The sequence below is a fragment of the Carassius auratus genome, chromosome 48 (assembly GCF_003368295.1).
Source record: "Carassius auratus strain Wakin chromosome 48, ASM336829v1, whole genome shotgun sequence".
NCBI lineage: Eukaryota > Metazoa > Chordata > Actinopteri > Cypriniformes > Cyprinidae > Carassius > Carassius auratus.
Window position 1 is genome coordinate 5,063,662 of NC_039290.1, and position 19,563 is coordinate 5,083,224.

At 35.9% G+C, this 19,563-nt stretch overlaps 3 protein-coding genes across 15 annotated transcripts; all 3 read right to left on the reverse strand.

Annotated features, from left to right (window-relative positions):
* Window positions 1-2,116: 2,116 nt before the first annotated feature.
* LOC113065587 (targeting protein for Xklp2-like) lies at window positions 2,117-8,289 on the reverse strand. 4 transcript variants are annotated; one of them, XM_026236946.1, is made up of 18 exons: window positions 8,139-8,289; window positions 7,443-7,568; window positions 7,198-7,344; window positions 6,489-6,606; window positions 6,325-6,390; window positions 6,201-6,248; window positions 5,868-5,990; window positions 5,280-5,389; window positions 5,028-5,191; window positions 4,771-4,939; window positions 4,373-4,511; window positions 4,068-4,284; window positions 3,874-3,969; window positions 3,610-3,780; window positions 3,379-3,525; window positions 3,069-3,180; window positions 2,647-2,813; window positions 2,117-2,482 (listed from the first exon to the last, which is right to left on the reverse strand). In XM_026236946.1, the coding sequence occupies exons 2-18, from the start codon at window positions 7,549-7,551 to the stop codon at window positions 2,372-2,374; spliced, it is 2,214 nt and encodes a 737-aa protein (XP_026092731.1). In that variant the 5' UTR covers window positions 7,552-7,568; window positions 8,139-8,289; the 3' UTR covers window positions 2,117-2,371. The 4 variants fall into 4 exon arrangements, with proteins under 4 accessions (XP_026092731.1, XP_026092730.1, XP_026092729.1 ...); XM_026236945.1 differs by having other exon boundaries at window positions 2,647-2,834; window positions 7,443-7,565; window positions 8,139-8,265; XM_026236944.1 differs by having other exon boundaries at window positions 2,201-2,482; window positions 2,647-2,834.
* Window positions 8,290-9,129: 840 nt separating this feature from the next.
* On the reverse strand, window positions 9,130-11,459 carry LOC113065588 (trafficking protein particle complex subunit 6B-like). Of its 3 annotated transcripts, none has more exons than XM_026236948.1 (6): window positions 11,164-11,459; window positions 10,969-11,036; window positions 10,590-10,728; window positions 10,397-10,480; window positions 9,921-10,014; window positions 9,130-9,716 (listed from the first exon to the last, which is right to left on the reverse strand). In XM_026236948.1, exons 1-6 carry the CDS (start codon window positions 11,239-11,241, stop codon window positions 9,685-9,687), a joined length of 495 nt encoding a protein of 164 aa, XP_026092733.1. In that variant the 5' UTR covers window positions 11,242-11,459; the 3' UTR covers window positions 9,130-9,684. The 3 variants fall into 3 exon arrangements, with proteins under 3 accessions (XP_026092733.1, XP_026092734.1, XP_026092735.1); XM_026236949.1 differs by having other exon boundaries at window positions 10,590-10,725; window positions 11,164-11,458; XM_026236950.1 differs by having other exon boundaries at window positions 10,590-10,707; window positions 11,164-11,453.
* A 564-nt stretch (window positions 11,460-12,023) lies between these two features.
* Window positions 12,024-17,311, reverse strand: LOC113065589 (zinc finger protein PLAGL2-like). 8 transcript variants are annotated; one of them, XM_026236956.1, is made up of 3 exons: window positions 17,081-17,311; window positions 15,348-15,411; window positions 12,024-15,097 (listed from the first exon to the last, which is right to left on the reverse strand). In XM_026236956.1, the coding sequence occupies exon 3, from the start codon at window positions 15,049-15,051 to the stop codon at window positions 13,921-13,923; it is 1,131 nt and encodes a 376-aa protein (XP_026092741.1). In that variant the 5' UTR covers window positions 15,052-15,097; window positions 15,348-15,411; window positions 17,081-17,311; the 3' UTR covers window positions 12,024-13,920. The 8 variants fall into 8 exon arrangements, with proteins under 8 accessions (XP_026092741.1, XP_026092736.1, XP_026092738.1 ...); XM_026236951.1 differs by having other exon boundaries at window positions 15,348-15,414; XM_026236953.1 differs by having other exon boundaries at window positions 12,024-15,115; window positions 15,348-15,414.
* Window positions 17,312-19,563: the final 2,252 nt, after the last annotated feature.

Below are 19,563 nucleotides of genomic sequence, written 5' to 3' on the forward strand. Positions count from 1 at the left end.
GCCACCTCACCAGAAATAGGCAGACAAGAGAAGGGGGGCTAACAAACAGTAAACTGATAATAGAGGCACGCAGAGCTGGCCCTGCGGAGGGGGCACAAAGTCTTTCCAAGACAAAAAGAGTAGAGACAGCAAAGCATGAGCTTAACAAATGTGAGACACGTACCTCTAGTGTTCTCCCATGCACTGCTAACAACAGCAGCTTTAATGGAATAAATTCTCTAATTTACATATAAATTACATATTGAAACAAGAATAAAACTTTGCATGAGAAGTATTAAGTAAAGTTACTAAAAACTATAATGTGCAAGAATTAAAGCTGCAGTAGGTAACTTTTGTACAAATATATCTTTTACATATTTGTTAAACCTGTCATTATGTCCTGACAGTAGAATATGAGACAGATAATCTGTGAAAAAATCAAGCTCCTCTGGCTCCTCCCAGTGGTCCTATTGCCATTTGCAGAAATGCATCGCTCCCGTTAAGAAACAACCAATCAGAGCTGCGGTCCCTAACTTTGTTTGTGTTCAAAATGTAGAAAAATGTATATAATAAGCGAGTACACCATGAATCAAACCAAACCGTGTTTTTAGCTTGTCCTGAATCACTAGGGGTGCACCTATAATAAGTGTTTCGGACTATTTTAAATTGCTTCGGGGGTACCGCGGCGGAGTAACCCAGTACCTTTGTGATTCTTCATAGACATAAACAGAGAGAAGTAGTTCCGGCTACGATGTTCATCCGCAAGACGCAAGCAGTTCTGTTTATTAACCGCTAGAGCGTCAAAAAGTTACCAACTGCAGCTTTAAGAAAGAAATACATAGATTTAATAAGTTGAATGGTCCCGTTTAAGTTCAGCCTATAGGGAGGTGATATGACCAAAATATTATATGATAAATTTTATAATAATATAACAATACATATCTCGATATAGCTATTATTACTTTATTTGTTATTAAAATGAAGCAAATTACAAGCACAGCAGAACAAATAAATATGTAAAATAATCAAATAACTTGTAGTAAGAAATATTATAAAATTTGAATTAAGTGTATAAAGACACTGCATAGACTTCAGTGTATCAATCAGCAGCAGGAATACAAGGCTGCTGGCCCTTTAAGACCAATCCAATATCCGGTTTTCATTTAACACCTAAGCGACTGGCATAACTGTGTGTGTATTTGACCATTCAAGCACAATATAAAAGAAACATTTGTAGAAAATAACTTTCTTCTGCTATCCAATTCTTGTACCTCCTGCAGAATTTTAGTCTGTCCATGACATTTGTCCTGGAGAGACGTGACTTCTTTGCTGCCATTCTTGACACCAGGCCTTTGTCCAAAAGTCTTCGCCTCACTGTGCACACAGATGCCCTCATATCAACTTCACCAAAAATCCTTCCCATGTGTTCAATATCTAAGAAAATTAATATTTTATTGTAATCATAATGCAAAACCTGATTTCTAACCAAAAATATCAAAACCTTGACAGAAAGTAGTCTTTTAAAATATCTAAACATATCTAAGTCTAAAACCTAATCAAATGAATAAATTGTCTAAAAAAAAAAAAATTACACTTTATTTTAATGCCACCAGATGGCACAATTCTCACTTCAAAAATGTTATTTTGTATTCTTTCATTGTTTCAAATGTGAAATATTGCATTTGTTGAAAAATAATAACTCTAATGGAAAACAACTTATTAAAATTGTATAAATATTGCACAGCATCATAAAGTCCCCTCAAAATTCGAGAGGATCAGAAAATATTATTGAACAAAAGGCATCACATTGTAAACTAAAAACAATTTTCCATTTCAAGGCTTTGGTCACTTTTGACCACGGAGGAGACAAGTGTGACCCTTAAATGAACTTGATCAAGTGTGCTACTCTTTATTTTCATGCATGCTTCCTTACCACTTAAAAGTTGAATATAACATTTAAGCAGTATGCTACGCAGATATATTTGCATACTGCAGACTATAGCAAAAGCTCTAACGATAGACTTTATTCTGCGATAACTATATACAACGTCAAGCCACCCAGCACTTGTTCAGCCACTACAGTCATTAAACAACAGCATTTATACTAAAAGTCTCTTTATTGCGAGAAGTGGAACAGTATAAAAAAAAAAAAAAAAAAAAACTAAAAAGTTTTCATATACACATGAGAGTTTGAACAAATTTAGCTGAGGGAGTCATCACACCCAACTGTAAAATTTTTTACTTGACCACAATAGGTCCTTATGCATCAGCCACAGACAGATAAAAACTAGTCTAAATTTTCAGACATCACAGAAAAATATAAAACAAGAAAGAGCAAAACACATTAAGAGAACCATGTGGAATTAAGTCATTGCAATGATGCGTTATGCATTCACATGCGGAAGCGATCTGAAAAGTTTGGAGATTGGGGCACTGTGAGAGACACGTCACTCTTTTTCAACTCCATAGGCTTGTAGCGTCTGATTGGCTGGGCCTTGCGCACCTTTTGAAAAAGACAGAATTAGTTACAATATAAATCAGCCACTTAAAGTGATGAGGAATTTAAAAAAAAAATTATAAGTGCAGATAAATATTTGACTACTTGATCATAATTTCACAACTTTCCAGGCCTCGGAGGATAGGCAACATCATTCTGAAATCGCTTACCTGTTCCTGCCGTAGCCTTGCAGTCTCCTCCCTTTCCTGCTCCTCTCGTTCTCTGGCCCGCTCCTCTTCCATACGAGCCTTCATTGCCTCCTTTTCACTCAACTCCTTTTCGAACTCCATTCGTTCCTTGGCTCTCCGTTCTGTGGCCAACTGGAAGCCCTCTGGAACTGCAGAATTAGTAGTATTGGCTTAAGAAAGTGCCGAAGGTGAATAAAGAGGACCAGATGAAGTGGTCAGGTAGAGGTGATGACGGCAGTGAAAATTGGAAGGAAGCGAGAGTTGGTTTTGGGAGTTAGCTGTGCACTTCAACAAAACTCACACAAAGCAAGCAAGCCCAAGGAAGTTCAAACTGGAGACAGTACACCATGTGTAGCGCAACACTAACTGGAAAGATCACAAAAACATTTACTACAACAACATACCCAAGATGGAGCGATTCTCTTTTTTCGGTATAAATGGTTCTTTGTGCATTACATTGTTTGGCCGTGCCTTAAAACATGCGGCTTCAGCCTGTCGTTTCAACTCCTCTTTCATCTGGAGAAACATTTTAAAAGAATGTACCAGTTAGAACAGAGATTGTAAATAATGTTACAAATGCAAAGACAGACTTAAAAGTGAGTTCCACTGAATAACTAGTTGCAAGTATGCAAACAAAAATGCTAAGCCAGCACACTGAACGTGTGGTCCAGTAGAACCCAATTTTAACAACAGATGATCCATGGAAGATCTTACCATCTGTTCCCAGCGTTCACCCTTTGACGCTCCTCGTTCATCAATCATCAGCTTGAAAGGAGCAGGTTTGGTGGGCTCTACTACCTTTTTCTCAGGGAGGTGCACTTCATGGAAGTCAGGAAGGGGTTGGGCCTTAAACTTGGGTACCTGTGAGATTTGGTGAGAGTCATTTAGGCACAATTATGAAATGAAAAGCAATAAGACTGTCAGCTACTCAACGAAAGAAAATACCTCTTCATTTCTCATTTCCTCCAGCTTCTTCTCCTTCATGACCCTTCGTTCACGCTCACGTTCCTCAAATGAGAAAGGGCACATTTCTACCTGGCTCTTGACTGGCAGTTTGGGTTGGAAGGGCAGGAAGTGGGGCACAGCATGTGCCTTAATTGGAGCAGGAGGCTTCTCCTGAAGGTGCAAAGGGATTGAGTCAAATCGGTTTCATGATTTTAAATAAAGATAAATCAAATTAAAAAAAAGGGCACAGGATTAAAAATGTACCTCTTCTTTTTTCTTTTCAATTCGCACACGGTTTTTAAGAGCAAATGCAGGTGATTCTGGAACAGTCGGATTTAGAACTTTCTTCTCTGGGACACCCTTTATGGTGTGAAGAAAAGAGAAATGGAATTATATAAAGAGACGTCACCCCCATGGCTAAACAAACCCAAAAAGGGGTTGACAGAACTGTTACCAACCACGACTTCCTCCAGAATTCGAGTTGGTAGCGGTCTGGGATGGAATGTGTGGTCCTCTTTTTCCTCAGGCTTCTTACTGGCCTGCCGCTCCTGAAGTCGCTTCTCAATCTCCAGCTGGAAGCCCTCAGGCTTGGTAACTTCTTTACTTTCCGGCTTTTTAGGAACCAAAGCCCCTTCTAGAATCTTTCTGTTGAGTTCTAGAGCTTTGAACTTAAACCTGAGATGGTAGAAGGAAAGTTTTAAGAGACTTTCTTGTGCTCAATTAAAATTCAGCATTAACAAACACAAGTCTCAGCAAAACTTACTGCTGCATTTTTTCTGCTTCCTCAGCCTCAATTTCTGCAGTGCTTTTCACCATCGTGGGACGATGTCTCTGGCGAGTCAGTAGCTGTGGCGTTTTGGGGTGTGTGATTTTTGGCTTCTCAGCCTTCACTGGTGATGGTCCTGCAAATAAAATAGGTAAAATTAGTCAAAAGAAGCCTGGAGGGTAAATTACAAATCATATATCAGAGGAAATTAAATTAATGAAGATGTAAGAATTAAATGGATCCCACTGAAAATATATTAGAGAAAAAAAAAAAAAAAAAAAAAAAAAAACCACACATGGTGCCAAAACTACAGTGGGTGAATAAATGCTTTAACAGCAATCCTAACAACATTCAAGGCTATGAAGACACCAGAAACAGGGTCCGAGTAGACGCACCTCTTTCCTGGCTCTGCCGACTGCGCAGGTGATAGCGGCTGGGAGTGCGTTTCTGAAACTGCTCAATCTGCTGGGCCATCGGCACATAGGCTCCTGCCTCATCAAGCTTCCTCTTGCCTCTGGAGAGGTTGAAGGGTTTGGGAATTGTCGTTCCCTTTGGAGCCTTCAACTACAAAACGAGACAACATTCAAATCACATGAAAACAAGCAGCAGCTTCAAAAAGAATCCAACTACTCATCCAAGAGCCTGGACTCACAGGGGAAGATGGGTGCTTGCGGAGCTGTGAGGTGAAGTCCACCTCCTTGTACGAGCTGTCTTCTGCAGAGCCTACATCCATGTGGTTCTTCAGCCTGCTATCAGAGCAGAAATGGAACTCTTTGGGAATGGTGGTGGACAGCACATGCTTCTTAGGAGGCTGACCTTTAAAACACCAAGAACAGACAGTGAAATACAAAAAAAATTTATATTAATTTTAATGCTTGCATTAAAAATAGGCAGTTTGACTCACTGCCTGCCAGTGCAGCTCTGTAGCTGGCCTCGTTCTTCCGACGCTGTTCTGCCACCTCTTTCTGCAATGCCTCAATGCGTTCCAGCTCTTGCTGTTCTGTGCTTTTCTGTCTGAAATTCAAAAGACAGCATATATAACTTAATGCTTTAATACTAAACCCTTCTGATAAGTTGAAGTTAAATCAACTGGCAAGACACGGGGGAGTTGACCAGCAAAGGTTTGAAGTTGTATGATTTCATGTTCTGAAAAGTCTCGAATGCTGACCAAGGCTTCAGTCATTTTACAATTACAGTAAAACATTTAAAATCCGTTTCAAGTTTAAATTGTAATTTATTCCTGGGATGAAACTTACTACTACAGAAAATTATTCTAATGTGTTGATTTACTCAAGAAACCTTTGTTCTTATTAAATGTTATTTAATAACATCATATAAGTCTTTAATACATCTCTGCTGATTTAAGATATTAATTTCTTAAAAAAAATAAAACCACACACTACAAAACTACACCACCACCTTAACCCTAACTTTTGAACCATAGTGTAGTTTGCCTTTGCTGACTATTCAGACTAATAAGAGTTTCACTTACTGTGTAGTGTTGGAGGCAGAGGCAGTATCTGAGGTCTTAGAGGAAATTGCTGGCTTGCTTCTCAGCCGGACACTGCTCCTTGCACCAGCACCACTGCGTCGCACAGTTCTGGATGTTGAGCTTCTGTGAGGAGATAAAACAAAATAAATATTATATATATATATATATATATATATATATATATATATATATATATATATATATATATATATATAAAAAAAAGTATAATTCAAGTAACATCCCACATTACAAGCCAGGTCACCAGTGAGGTCTACTAAAAGCCCACTAGGTGCGCTCCAAAGCTGGGCAAATGCATTTCTCAGTTAATTTTACCTTCGCCGCTGATCAAAAACTCTCCTTGCTGTGGCAGCAGGTACAACTCTATGCAGCGAGACAAAGTGGCTAATTGAGCACCCTGTAATAGACTAAACACTTATCTAAATTTAGGAGAACATACCTTCTTTTCTTTACATGAGGGGGTGTTGCAGGCTTTTCATTTCTAGGCACAGGCCGTTTGGACACTCTGCAAAAAGAAACAAAACAGTCAACCGATGTAAGAAAAGAGTAAGAAAAATGGACTGTTTAATAGGGTGTATAAATAACAAATAAGGTCTCATTTACCTGCGTGGTTGAGCAGGAACCGATGTCTGGGCCTGACTAGGAGCTGCTGTAGTTCTGCCGTTCCCCCATGATGTGACTATGTTAGATGGGACCTCTGTAGAGGTGCTTTCTTTGACATCTGAAGCAAAGGAGATATTAAAGGGACAATTCAGCCAAAAATGAAAATTCTGTCATGAATTACTCACCCTCGTGTCATGCCAAACCTGTAAGACCTCCGTTCATTACATTCAACACAAATTAAGATATTTTTGATGTAACCTGAGAGCCCTGTTACCCTCCCATATTTTACTGATCTCCTTGGTACATTTCTGGAGGTTGACCATGTTAGGACCCTTGTTGTCCATCGGAGGGTCAAAGAGCTCTCAGAATAAAATTAAAAGCATTTAGCAGACGCTTTTATCCAAAGCGACATACACTGCATTCAGGCTAACAATTTTCTCCTATCATGTGTTCCCCCGGGATTTGAACCCCCAACATTGCAATGCTCTACCACTTGAGCTACAGGAACCTTTTTTGAATGAATCAAAAATATCTTGATTTAGGTTCCGACAATGAATGAAGGTCTCCTGAGATTTGGAACAACATAAGGGCGAGTAATTCATGACAATAAAACAATTAACCTTTAAAACTTAACACTTTAAGAATACTAGTGCAAAACAAACAAATTTGCTTCCAATTATTTTTTTTATTAAAACAGTTTTTCCCCAACCTGTACTTGTTGTCTCATCTTGTTTGATCATGGGAGACACCACAGCTTTGAGTCTGTTGGTGTTGTGGACTTCATCAAATGGCTTTGTGGTCCGTAAAGGGGTGGTGAGCTGTTCCATAATGCCACTTTTAGGAGCTGCCTTCAACTCTAATAGTAAAACAAAGACAGTTGGATATTATAGAAAATAAAAATATATAAATAAGATAAACAAAAATATGTATATTGTAAAGAGTAAAAAGCCTTACCAAACCACCGGTCAGCATTATCCTGAGGGTCCAGGGCAAAATCATCTATTGACTCTATGACATGAGAAGGGGCATCCCATGTGTACGCATCAACAGAGTCCCCTTCCATATTCACACAGGAAACTTCTGCAAAATAATAAAAGCTTTAAATAGTTCAAACAGAATATGTAACAATGCTATAATAGTAAAGCAGAAAATTACATTTCCTGCGTAGCGATGCCTAAAATGGCAGCCATTGGCTAAAATCCGACTTAAGGCCCAAACTACAAAAGAAGCGCTCGATTTATCCAACAAGTATGGATTATAAAATTAACTTACGTATAGTGTTTTAATATGATAAAATATCTTAATTTCAGAACCAGCACTTTACACGATCATTTCAGAATCAGTTCACATGAAATACCCGCCTGCGTCGCTCATTACTCAAAATTACGAGGGAAAACGTAAACAAGCGAAACCTAAATAAGATCTTCACATATGTCAAGATCACAATAATCAATTGAAAAAAAAAAAAAAAAAAACTTTGAAATCGGTCGGTCTATTACCGTTACATTGAACATCAACTTAAAAGTTTGTCTTGCAAGGCTAACCTGTTACGGTCCGATACAAACGCACCAATTAAAACAATTTAAACGCAGCAGCTGAGTAAATTTCAAAATATGACATTGCTTATAAATGTGAAAAACCTATACTTACGCTTCAAACCAATGCCTCCTACCACAACCTAAAAGGCTGGTCAAATGCAGTAAAAATGGTAAATCAACAAACGCTCGCACCTTCCTGCCACAAACAATCCGACGCGAATACTAGTTTGAATGTTGGGGCCGTTAGAACTGCTTTTACGAATCAGCCAATCAGAGGGCTCAAAGCTGCGCGTCTCGTTTCCTATTAGCTTAGCGTTTGTGACGCAATAACCACGTGACTAGCTGAAAGAACCAGAAGCAAAACAGATGGACATTTAAAACTGACTGAAGTTAATAAAGTTTAATAAATGAATTATTCTGCTGTTTTACAAAGCGATCTTTTTTTATGTCAGTTATTAAAAACTAATAATCTTAACCCGTTCAATCCCAAATTTTCCCATACACGAAAATTAACCAAAATATGTTCTTAATTACCCGTTGAGATGACCAATAATATATATATATATATATATATATATATATATATATATATATATATATATATATATATTTGAAAAGTGTGTGAAAAACAGTTTTATGGACAATTTTTATAAAAAAAAAAAAATGTTACTTTATTGCAACATATTGTATAACATAAAATTGTTATATTTGTGCTACCAGTATCACAAAATCAATATCGTAACTTATTTGTAACATTTTTACTGTTATTTTAGCGCAATATTCACTGTAACTTTGTCTTTTCAACATTTTAGTTCAGCCTTCACTAACAAATGCAATTGGATGTATGTGTATACCTAAATGAACTTTTATCACACTGCTCACAATTGTTGCCATCAACATATTTACTCATTCTATGACCACATTCAACAAAACAATAATAATTGTGAATTCATATATTAATTCTAGACACCTTAAAGATAACATTTACCAAAAACCTTTGCCATTTCTTTATGTTAAGAAACTTTACTAGACTTTTGTTTTGGAGCTTTGATACAGCCATCATCTTCTCATGGCACAAACATGAAATAAATACTCTGGTCATGTGACAAATGTCAAACTGCATATATTTAATTGACCCTTTATTCAGATTAATTAGCAGAAAAAAAAGAAAAAAAAAACACCAGTCAGTAACTTTTACATCTTTATAAATGAAAACCTTCTTACTGGCACTATTGTGACCAGTGGGATTAAATGGGTTCATTCTCAATATTCTTTAATTTTCATTATAAAATTCATGAAAAAATAAATAAAACATTTTCATTAATTTAAATTTGCACAAATTAACTGAAAATAAAGCACAAAATAATACTAGGATCATACTAGGATTCCAGCTTTAATGTCCTTTTAATGTGCAAACTAATAAGCAAAACACAGTGAATGTGGATGGATAATAATGCATGTCAAAATACTAACACAATACAGTACAATAAGGCTTGACCTTTGCATGTCAAAACACGTGTAATGCCAGTAGTTTGCAAGTTAATGCAAATAAAAAAAAAAACAATCATAGTGACAATAAAATGGGCAAGGCAATAAAATATGACAAGGCAGTAGAGACTAAGATGCACATGTTGAGAAATACGCTTCTATGTAGTGAATTACATCTTCTGGATCATCACCTGGAATTTACCTAAGAAGAAAGAAAGTGCAGAAGAGGATTGGACGACAGGAGACAAAAAACAAAAAAATAGTTACATTTAACTAGAACTTTAATGAGCTCAGACTTGAGGGAACTATCTTCACTGATGCTCCATTTCAGATTAAGATCATGAAAAATGTACAGAAAATCTAGTGGTTATCTTGTATACATTTTTGAATAAAATGTACTCCTTACAGGCAGGCATGACTGACACTTCCGCCGTGACTATACTTTTTACACCAAGGTTTGAAAGTGCTCCTCGGACCAGTCCACAGGTGAAGGCTAAAAACTTCAGGTATTAAAAAATGAGAGAGAAAAATTAGTTGTACGATCTCTTTATGAAGCATTGAAGTGACAACTGTGTAGACAAAAGTCTTACGGGTTTGCAATGAAATGAGGGAGAGGAAATGATGACAGAAATTTCATCTTTTGAGGTGACTATCCCTTTAACTGCATTAATTTATATTTTATTAAATAATATATATTCCTTCTTCCCAATCTGTAGATATAATATTCTTGTAAACAAACTGAAGTACTAAATATCACATTATGCTATTTTCAAAGAAAAATAAATTATTACGATATTGATTCAGCAATTTTAGTTTAAAATATGTTTTATGTTTTTATTCAATGCACAATTAAATCTTATTGAAGGGGTTTATGCTGCTTACCTTTGGCGCATGCTCCAAATACTGTTTTCCAGAAGACAGTTGGCTCAGCAGGCGGAACTTGTTATCTTGTAGCACATAAATACCCTACAAACAATTTGAATATGTGATGATTTTCTAAATAATCACCTCTAGTCAATGAAGAGATTCGTTAAGATGCCATAAAGCTTAAAAAGTAACATTATAATGTACACACCTGGTGGTTTGTTCTCAGGTTGTCAATCTGCTTCTTAAAAACACTTGTCCAGAAATCTTTGCAGATAAACTTCATAAAATCAAGCTCATCTTTGAAGCGTGGTGTGTCTTTGGTAAACCTGCAATCAGAAATATGCCTGCTGAGACAAGAACAAATGGCTATTTATATCTACTACTAATTAAATGGTCTTTAATATATTTTTTTTCAGTAAAATGATTAAAAACCATTCAAAGTTAAATTTGGATTTTCCACTGACCATCTTCAATACCACAAATAAAACTGCAACAAGTGTAACATCAGATTATAGGATGTCAACAAAGGATCTGCTTAACGAAAGAATACAATTAGGATTTATGGATGAAAAGATCCGCCGTGATACCTCTCAATAAGTCCTTGTCCCACACGAAACCCCATGCTCTCCAGTTTAGAGACACATCGTCCATTCTCCTGTAAACAACAGTAACGTTACTCTACATTAATTCAACTTGACACATTCTCAATTTTTGTTTTACTGTTTAACTTAGCTCTATACGCTATTCTACTATTCTGTGCCAGTGTTTTCAGCGTATCTTACCGATTCCCCAGATTCCACACTGTTGACATATTGAATAATTTCACTGTGCAGGAACTGAAAGAGAGCCTCGTCTGCCATCTCGATCCAGTTCAGTTCAGCCAGACTGACACTGACAAGCGATCCAAAATGAATACGTGAATAAATCAGTTACTACTTCAGTAAATGGACACTACTCATTGTGCGAATAATCAACTAAATTCTAATATTTCGCCAGTTCCCTATTTATTAACAAGGTCCTTCTTCACATCTGTTCCACTTCCTGTTTGGCTAAGAATTAGCTGCCCTTGTATATGCCTGAACGTACAATGTTTTTCTCTCGTTTTGTTTGGAAACTGGTTCCCGTCGTTTTGTTTTATAAAGTGGAGCATTCATGAACACCCAAATGACTGTTTTATTCTATTATGCTTGTTTTAGCTAATTTGGTTTACAATTAATACGCGTGTTGTTGATCACAATGTAGAAACCGTTTTGTGTTGTATAAATCCGATGTAACCCGATGTATAAATCGTACGTCTTGGTAAAGTATTGGATTTTTTTTGTTTATGAAACGAAACAGTTGGTTCAGTTTATAAAACTATTACAAAAATTAAATATTTAATAAAATTATAAAAACACCTGTAAATAAATGTTTGACTATATTTACATCACACGGTTGATGGTCTAAAAAAATGCATTTATCTTTTATACAATTTATTGTAAGGATTATATTTTTATAATAATTTATAACTTTTAATTCATTAAGTACTTAACAGCTTAATGATTTTCAGTAGCCTATTGCATTAACATGAATGAATAGCTACATTTTACAACAAACCACTATTGTTTAACTGACAGTAAATGATGAAGGAAACACAAGAAACTCCAATTCTACAAGATGCTTTATTTCTTAATTCTTCCTTAACATTGTTTCTTTTCCGTATACACCTTAATCTCTCACGCACCCTTGCTTTCAGAATGTTCATGAAAACAAAAAATGCCAATGTTTGGAATTTTAAAGACGTAAAACACCTGTTTACTTCAGCTAAACAGCCAATGAAACTTTACATTTCTTACTAAAGGTACAGTACAGCTGTGCACAGTGTGCATCTCACTGAGGTAGATCCGTCTGAGTCTAAACATCACAGTTGGGTTGAGGTCAATTTCAGTTCAGTTCAGCCAAGGGAGGAAATGCCCATGATGGTTTCTAAATAAAATGAAACTCATGAAATTAATTCACATCTTCAGCTGGCCTAAACTAAATGGAGTTGACAACATATGCCATCACAGTTACCTTATAGGACACTGGAGCATGAAACACTGAGTCAAATGTACAGACAGTGAAGCAGTGCTAAAATACCATTCAAGTTTACATGATAAAACATTTTCTTTCCTGACAGTGCTCCTGGTTTAGCATGGAGAGATACTTGAAGTGCTTTTCAGCAATGAAAGGGTATGTGCTAAGCTTATTTTGTTTGATACTCATAAATCATGGCAAAACATTGAGGGAAACTTTGCAATGTGAGAACTGTGTAAAACCAGTACAACCATTTTTTCTCCCCAAGATTCTTTTAACATCATTATGCAGGACACAAATGTGATAAATTGGTGTTTATTACTAAACGAAAAATGTATGTTATATTTTATTTAGTTCCCATATTGGGAATTTGTCCGGATGGGCTACTTAATTTTAAACAAATATTCGCTTTTTTATTATGATTTTCAATTCCAGAATAATCAAAGCTTTATTCTGCATTTCATTCACAAAATACTCTGGAATGAACAGAGAGAGATGGGTCTACACAATAACTGTGATTCCTTTCATAAGCATTGAGAATGTGAACACAACAGTGCCTAAAAACTTTTACCTAAAGGCTAAACTCAACACAAGCTAATTAATTAAATGCTAATTAATCACCTGACTCTAAAAAAAAAAAAAAATTCATAAACTAAAACCACTGAGCATTCTAAAAAAAATGAATGAGAATGAGAAAATGAAATGAGATAACGTTCTTCATGCAATTTGCATGAGGATTTGCTTCATTTCTTGTCAAAAGGTTGAATTCTATTCGTGACAAGAGTTCAGCTTAGAGAGGTAGGTTTTTGTGTTGTGTGACCGTGAGCTGAGAGGCACATCTAAGACCACAGTTCAACTTGACTTTATGGTGCGGTCACATTAGAGAAATTTTGGCGGAATATCATGGAGAAAAAAGGAAGATGTATGAAGCAAAGCACACACATAAGTCACTTTACAAAACAAGCAGATTTCTGTTGGTCAACATGGCAAATTTGTGTCACCAACTTTGCACAGGGAATCCTTTCATCTGCATACAAAGCTTCCAAGCCAAATCTTATTGAAATGCCTGAAGTTCGCAGATCAATAATAAATGTGACCGCACCTTTAGTCCTAGAAGTGCCGTTGATAAAAAGTGCTTCATTTTACAACGGAGAACACTGTAATAGCATTATTTTCCTTCTTGACAAAAATATTGAGGTATTTCTTTTGCTAACTTTTCAGTTACATTTTTTTAATGAATTTTATAAGTTCATTTATCACTACAAAACACTCTGAAGATCCTCTAGGAAAAACCACAAAGTTAAAACTATTCTAAAGGCAAATATCTATCCTAGCGATCCTTCTGTCTAATTCTACAGGATCTATTTGAAGACCTCGCACCCACCTAACTTTACAGTCTCCAGTTCATTACCTATGAGCTACTTGGCAATGATGCAACAGAATTGTTGCGTTTTACTGGCAGGTCATAGTGGACATGGGCGCCGTCATTGCTGGAAGGCCTGATGGAATCGAGGTAGAGTTGGAGAGAAACCAGAGAGCTGGTTTAAGTGCCCTGAAGCCTGAGGCTCCTGCAGTGACTGTGGCTGAAATGAGGTAAGTGGCCCAGAGATCTGAGAGGTAGGGCTTGGGGACGCAGTGGTGGTGGAGTATCCCAAGGGAGTGCTGTAGGGAGGCAGGCCGAATGGCAGGAAGCCCAACAGGTGCGAGAGGTCCATGTTGGTGGAGCTGGTAGTCGGCTCGGCTGAGGTGAACGCTGAGTTTCTGAGGGTGAAATGGGCACTCTGACTTCCCAGACTATCCGGGAGGAAGTCGCCAGTCCGGGAGACGGCAGTTGCCACAGCGGCCTGTGGTGGCATTGGCCCGCACTGGAGTTCGGCCAGGAAGTTCTCCATCTCCACTTTCAGATATGAGGTAGTGGAACTCGGCTGATATCTGTGAGCCTGCTGGTACTGCTGCAGAGAAGGCTTGTTTGGCTCAAGGTAACAGCCCACACCCATCGGGCTGGACAGGGGGCCAGACACCATCGTGTGATGGTGATGATTGACCCCTGAGGTAGATGTGCTCGGAAGGCCTTGAGGATTGAACATGGCCATGGAATAAGCCTCTGTGGCATCCTTCGGAGATCCGACGGAGCACAAATTGGGACTCGGCTCCTCCTTAATGAGAATCGGAGGAGGGGTCTCCAAATCTTGGGCGTGGCTTTTCTTTAGGTGTCGGGTGAGGTGGTCACGACGGCCAAAGCGCTGGGCACACCGTGGGCACAGGAAGTCTCGTCTGCCGGTGTGCACCACTGCATGGCGCCTCACATCCTTGCGTGTGAAAAAGCACCGGCCGCACCGTTCACACTGATGCTTCCTTTCCCGTACAACAGTCCCCGGAGGAGGCCGGCCGGTGTGCGTACTCAGGTGCTCGAGTAGCGCCGACATGCTCTCGAACGTCTGACGACAAACCTTACAGGTGAGGTCACCGCCGGCGGAGGTGGCATGCGTGGCCACGTGGCGTCTAAGACCTAGACGAGTGTTATAATGCTTTCCGCATTCCTCGCACCGTAGCTCCTGCTTGTTGGGGTCGTGGTTTTGCAGGTGGCTGTTTAGCTGGTCTTTGCCATGGAACATTTTCTCACATATATGGGTGGTTTTCAAGGAGTATGTCACTGTACATCTGTGAAAAACCAACGATCTGTGAGAAGTTAAAAATTTTGTACAATCATAATCACATTGTTTTAGAGCAGGGGTGCTCAATCCTGGTCCCGGAGATCTACTTACCTGCAAAGTGTAGATTCATTCAAAAAAACAGGCACACTTGATAATTACAAACAGGTGTGTTGGAGCAGGGCTGGAACTGAACTTTCCGGGAAGGTAGATCGCTAGAAACAGGATTGGGCACCCGTTTTAGAGACAAAAGCAAGTACCTGACAAGAAGCTCCAACGGGTGATTTTTCTTGGGAGTGAAGATTGTTTTTTTGCATGTTCAGACTTCTGCACGGAAACAAAAAGCTGATGATTTGGAAACAATTTAATTAACAGTGTCCTTACTAAAGTAATAATAGCAAATATTGCATAGTTACATGCAAGTGACCTTGAATCTAACCCTATGGTAAGTACATATTGTTTTTATTTATATATATATTTATTTTGCTTTTTTGAACACAAAACAATCCAATCTCAATGGTAAGTACATATTGTTAATTAATATTGCTCAGTACTTATTTGTACAATTACAATGCAATGACAAAATGTATTTGTGTACTTGATTAAAAGGATTGTTTACCCCCCCCCCAAAAAATGTCCCCCAAATTTTTATTTATATATATATATATATATATATATATATATATATATATATATATATATATATATATATATATATATATATATATATATATATATATATAAATATATAAATTTTCTTCTTTTGAAATGCAATACAAAAAGTTAATTGTAACCAAAATTGTGTGATTACCAACATTCTTCACAGAAGAAGGATGGTTAAATGAGGAAAACATTTTTGGCTGAACAATCCTGTTCAATCATGTTAAATATACTTTTTAACTCATTTTATTTGTTCATTAAGGGATTTATTTTATATATAAACAATGAAAAAACATTTTTTAAATGCATTTATAAAACTTTATATCATAAAAAAATAAACAAAACCTAAGTGTTTCATAACAGTGCCATCTTTGACCTGAACCTCCTCTGAATAGTAACAGATTTCAACACAAAAAAACTTGAAAAACAGCCTGAGGGGATGTCCATGATGATTGGTTAGTGACATTTATAAAGGGTTTGTTTACCTGTTCTCACAAAAGCACATTCATTATCTTGACAGACCTCCGGAAAAAAATGCATGTCCACTATTACTCCCTCCCTTTTAGAGAATGGATGGACATGATTCATACAACCAACATTTCATACACACAGTTTGTTTTTATAATAATAATAAAAAAATACTATGAATTTGTTTTAATTTTGTAAGTAATATTATTTTATTAAGTTTTAAATTTGGTTCTTCTTTAGGGACAAAATGTGCTTCTTTTATCTATTAACTTTCAAACATTTCACTCATGCAATCACTAAACTTGTAAAAAAAAATTAAGTTGTCTATGGTGCTATACATTTTTTATTTTTCCTTAAAAAAATCTTATTGATTTGATATTTTAGTTTATTTACTTCTGGCACGTTTCGGGTCACAAACTTTTCAAAAACGTTTCGCTCTACTAAATCTCTAAAGAACATTGTGATTTAATGGTAAAATGGAAATTATCCGTAACAAAGAGTGGATCAACACAAATCAAACAATCCTTTCGTGCTTCCCTGGTGTTAAATATTATATATATATATATATATATATATATATATATATATATATATATATATATATATATATTTATTTATTTATTTATTTATTATACACACACATTGAATGCACCAACAGTCTCATGCGTTGCTAATGTGTTTGCTCATGCACGCAACATTTAAACCTCTTAAGTGGGATAATGGTGTACATTTATCTTTTCAAAAGTCAGAAAATACTAACTACGAAACTCTATGAGGGTTTCAAACATCTGAACATCAATGCAAACAGTCCACGCGGTCCTAAATTCACACTATAACATTTGCATAAAAACAGTCTTGCGCTCACCAGAAACTTTTGATCCCCACAAAAGTTGCATTTCACGCGCATTCTTCCATCTTCCATCTCACAAGGGTGCAGATAAAAAAAATCGATTCCCAGCCATATCTCGATGAACTCTCAAAAACTGTTCGCAGTCGACAATGAATTTTTTTGTTCAATAATGTGTGTATGTTTCGGGCCTGCTGTTTCTTTCCCTCTAAACACAGCAGCACTAGAGCTGACGGGCGCGTGCATTGTGGGAACGTGACGTCAGACCATTTTTTTTTGGCCAACTTTCAGGGTGATTTATTTTTCACCGTTTAAACGATCACAAACTCTTACATTGCATCACAGTGAGTTCTATAAATAGAAAACAAATGGAATTTTGCAAAATGGAATTTTGATAGTTAAAAAAATAGTTTCTGACAATTAACTTACATCTTTTCGAATTATATCATGAATAATACTGTATCTGACAAGATACAATTAATATATCATCATTTCGCTTGTTTACAACGCACGGTTTGTTGCACGAGAAGTTGCCGATATGAAAAACCTTCACGTGCGGGAACCAATTTGACAAAGTAGCAGAACCTTTCATCTCTTTTGAGTTCATTATGCATTGTTTTGAGATAACGTTTAGAACAATTTCGTTTTAACCTTGAGTATATGTAACGAGTAATGCTTCTCTATTGTTTCCATTTCATAATGGAACGTTTTAGTTTCCAGCATGTAATAATTGCACGTGCAACAAATACATCCGGGAAAATCTCATACAACTTAACAAAGAGCAGTCATTATTTGTCTATAAAGATTCTTGAAATTGTTATATTATTACCGTCGGTAACTGCTCATTGAAGAAGATCAGTAAGTGTAAATAATTTATTTATAATATGATAGAGCCTAAAATAATACATTGAAATATCCAAGTAGGCTATTATATTTAACAATATTACTTTTAAACACATGCATATATTAACATATTATAGCCTAATGTATTTATATTTCAGAAGTTGGATAATGAAAATTAACTCATTCAAATAGTTTTAGAATACTTCTACAAAATAATTATTTTAATAATTATTCATAATTACTATTTTGATATTAGATTTAATTGTACATTTTGCATGCATTTTAATTTAACAAAATAAAACAGAGCTGTTATTTTGCAGTGCAAAAGAATGCTTTTAAAACTCTCTCTCTCTCTCTCTCTCTCTCCATAAATTTTAAGTTATTATTGCATTAAATGAAATAATTTTAAAGCAAGTTTACAGTAAATGCATATTGTTGTCTTTAAAATCATATATATGCATTCCTCTCATCTAGTTTTCACCTTGTTATAAAATTACTAACTAAAATTGCTCAATACCTGTGACATGGTCCTTAAAAGGAAAATGTTCAAACAGAAAAGTTAGAATGAAAGTTTGGGTGAAAATATATCATTACTGTTAATTTCCTTAAACAGTAGTCCTTATTTTTAAAATACACATAATCAAAAAAAGGTATAAAGTATAAAAGTATAAAGGTATAAAGTTCAGTATAAAATGCAAGACAGATATACAATATACAATGCAAAGTTGAAATTTTACTAAATATTGTGCTGTAATGTGGTGCATTAAATTATACATAAAATTATACATAAAAGTACAGACTAGGAAAATAAATGTTGCGAGTGCAGGTTGTACAGTCTGAATGTTTGTATATGTTTTATATATATATATATATATATATATATATATATATATATATATGTGTGTGTGTGTGTGTGTGTGTGTGTGTGTGCATATGCAGAATAATACTTGCTGGTAAGATAGCTTTTGCATACAATGTTTAATTAGTACAGGAATAATACATCATTGTTGTCAAGAGCTAAATTATTTTCTGCACTTACAGCCCCAGACAAGAGACATATCCGTCCTAAAAAGTTTGTCATGAATTATTACTAAAACAACAGATTTTCAGATTAATCTGTATGAGCAACATCATCAGTTATAAAGGATGAACCCAATATGTTCATGTTTTACACATTTTTAGCATTAAGAATCATTCAAATTGAAATCACTTCATTTATAAATCCTCAGGCCAGTTTTGCTGTCTCTTTGGAGAATAGCCAAATCAAGAGAATGATTCAATCCTAAATCAAACATACATATTGCTTGAGTAAATATGCTGTATACAGAACAGTAGATTCTGATCCAGCTAATGAAGTATTTTAAAGCAGAGCATAACCAGAAATGTATGTGAATGATATATTGCATTGGCTTTTTCATTTTATTTTTTATTTTCATTAAATGCACGTTTTGGTGCTTTTTATGTGTTCTCATAGTATAGCATTTAATTGGTTTAATGTTTCATGTGCATTTCTGAGTACATACCTTAGATAAAGAGGTTGATATTTCTTTTTACTTTGAGACTACATTAGCCCTTTTTTAATAATGGTTTACTGCTAAAATAAACCACACAGTTGAAATGATCTTAAAATAGACTCACAAATTTATCAAAAGTCTTTA

Bases quoted from the DNA above. Each gene is read 5' to 3' on its own strand.
- LOC113065587 (XM_026236945.1), bottom strand. From the start codon at position 7,551: ATGGAAGGGGACTCTGTTGATGCGTACACATGGGATGCCCCTTCTCAT. The intron at 5,390-5,867 runs GTAAGTGAAACT...TTTGAATTTCAG, and splicing joins TCTGCCTCCAACACTACACA to ACAGAAAAGCACAGAACAGC. The intron at 4,512-4,770 runs GTGCGTCTACTC...TTTTATTTGCAG, and splicing joins TCGGCAGAGCCAGGAAAGAG to GACCATCACCAGTGAAGGCT.
- LOC113065588 (XM_026236948.1), bottom strand. From the start codon at position 11,241: ATGGCAGACGAGGCTCTCTTTCAGTTCCTGCACAGTGAAATTATTCAA. The intron at 11,037-11,163 runs GTAAGATACGCT...TGTTGTTTACAG, and splicing joins GTGTGGAATCTGGGGAATCG to GAGAATGGACGATGTGTCTC. The intron at 9,717-9,920 runs GTAAGGAGTACA...CTTTCTTCTTAG, and splicing joins AGTGTCAGTCATGCCTGCCT to GTAAATTCCAGGTGATGATC.
- LOC113065589 (XM_026236956.1), bottom strand. From the start codon at position 15,051: ATGTTCCATGGCAAAGACCAGCTAAACAGCCACCTGCAAAACCACGAC.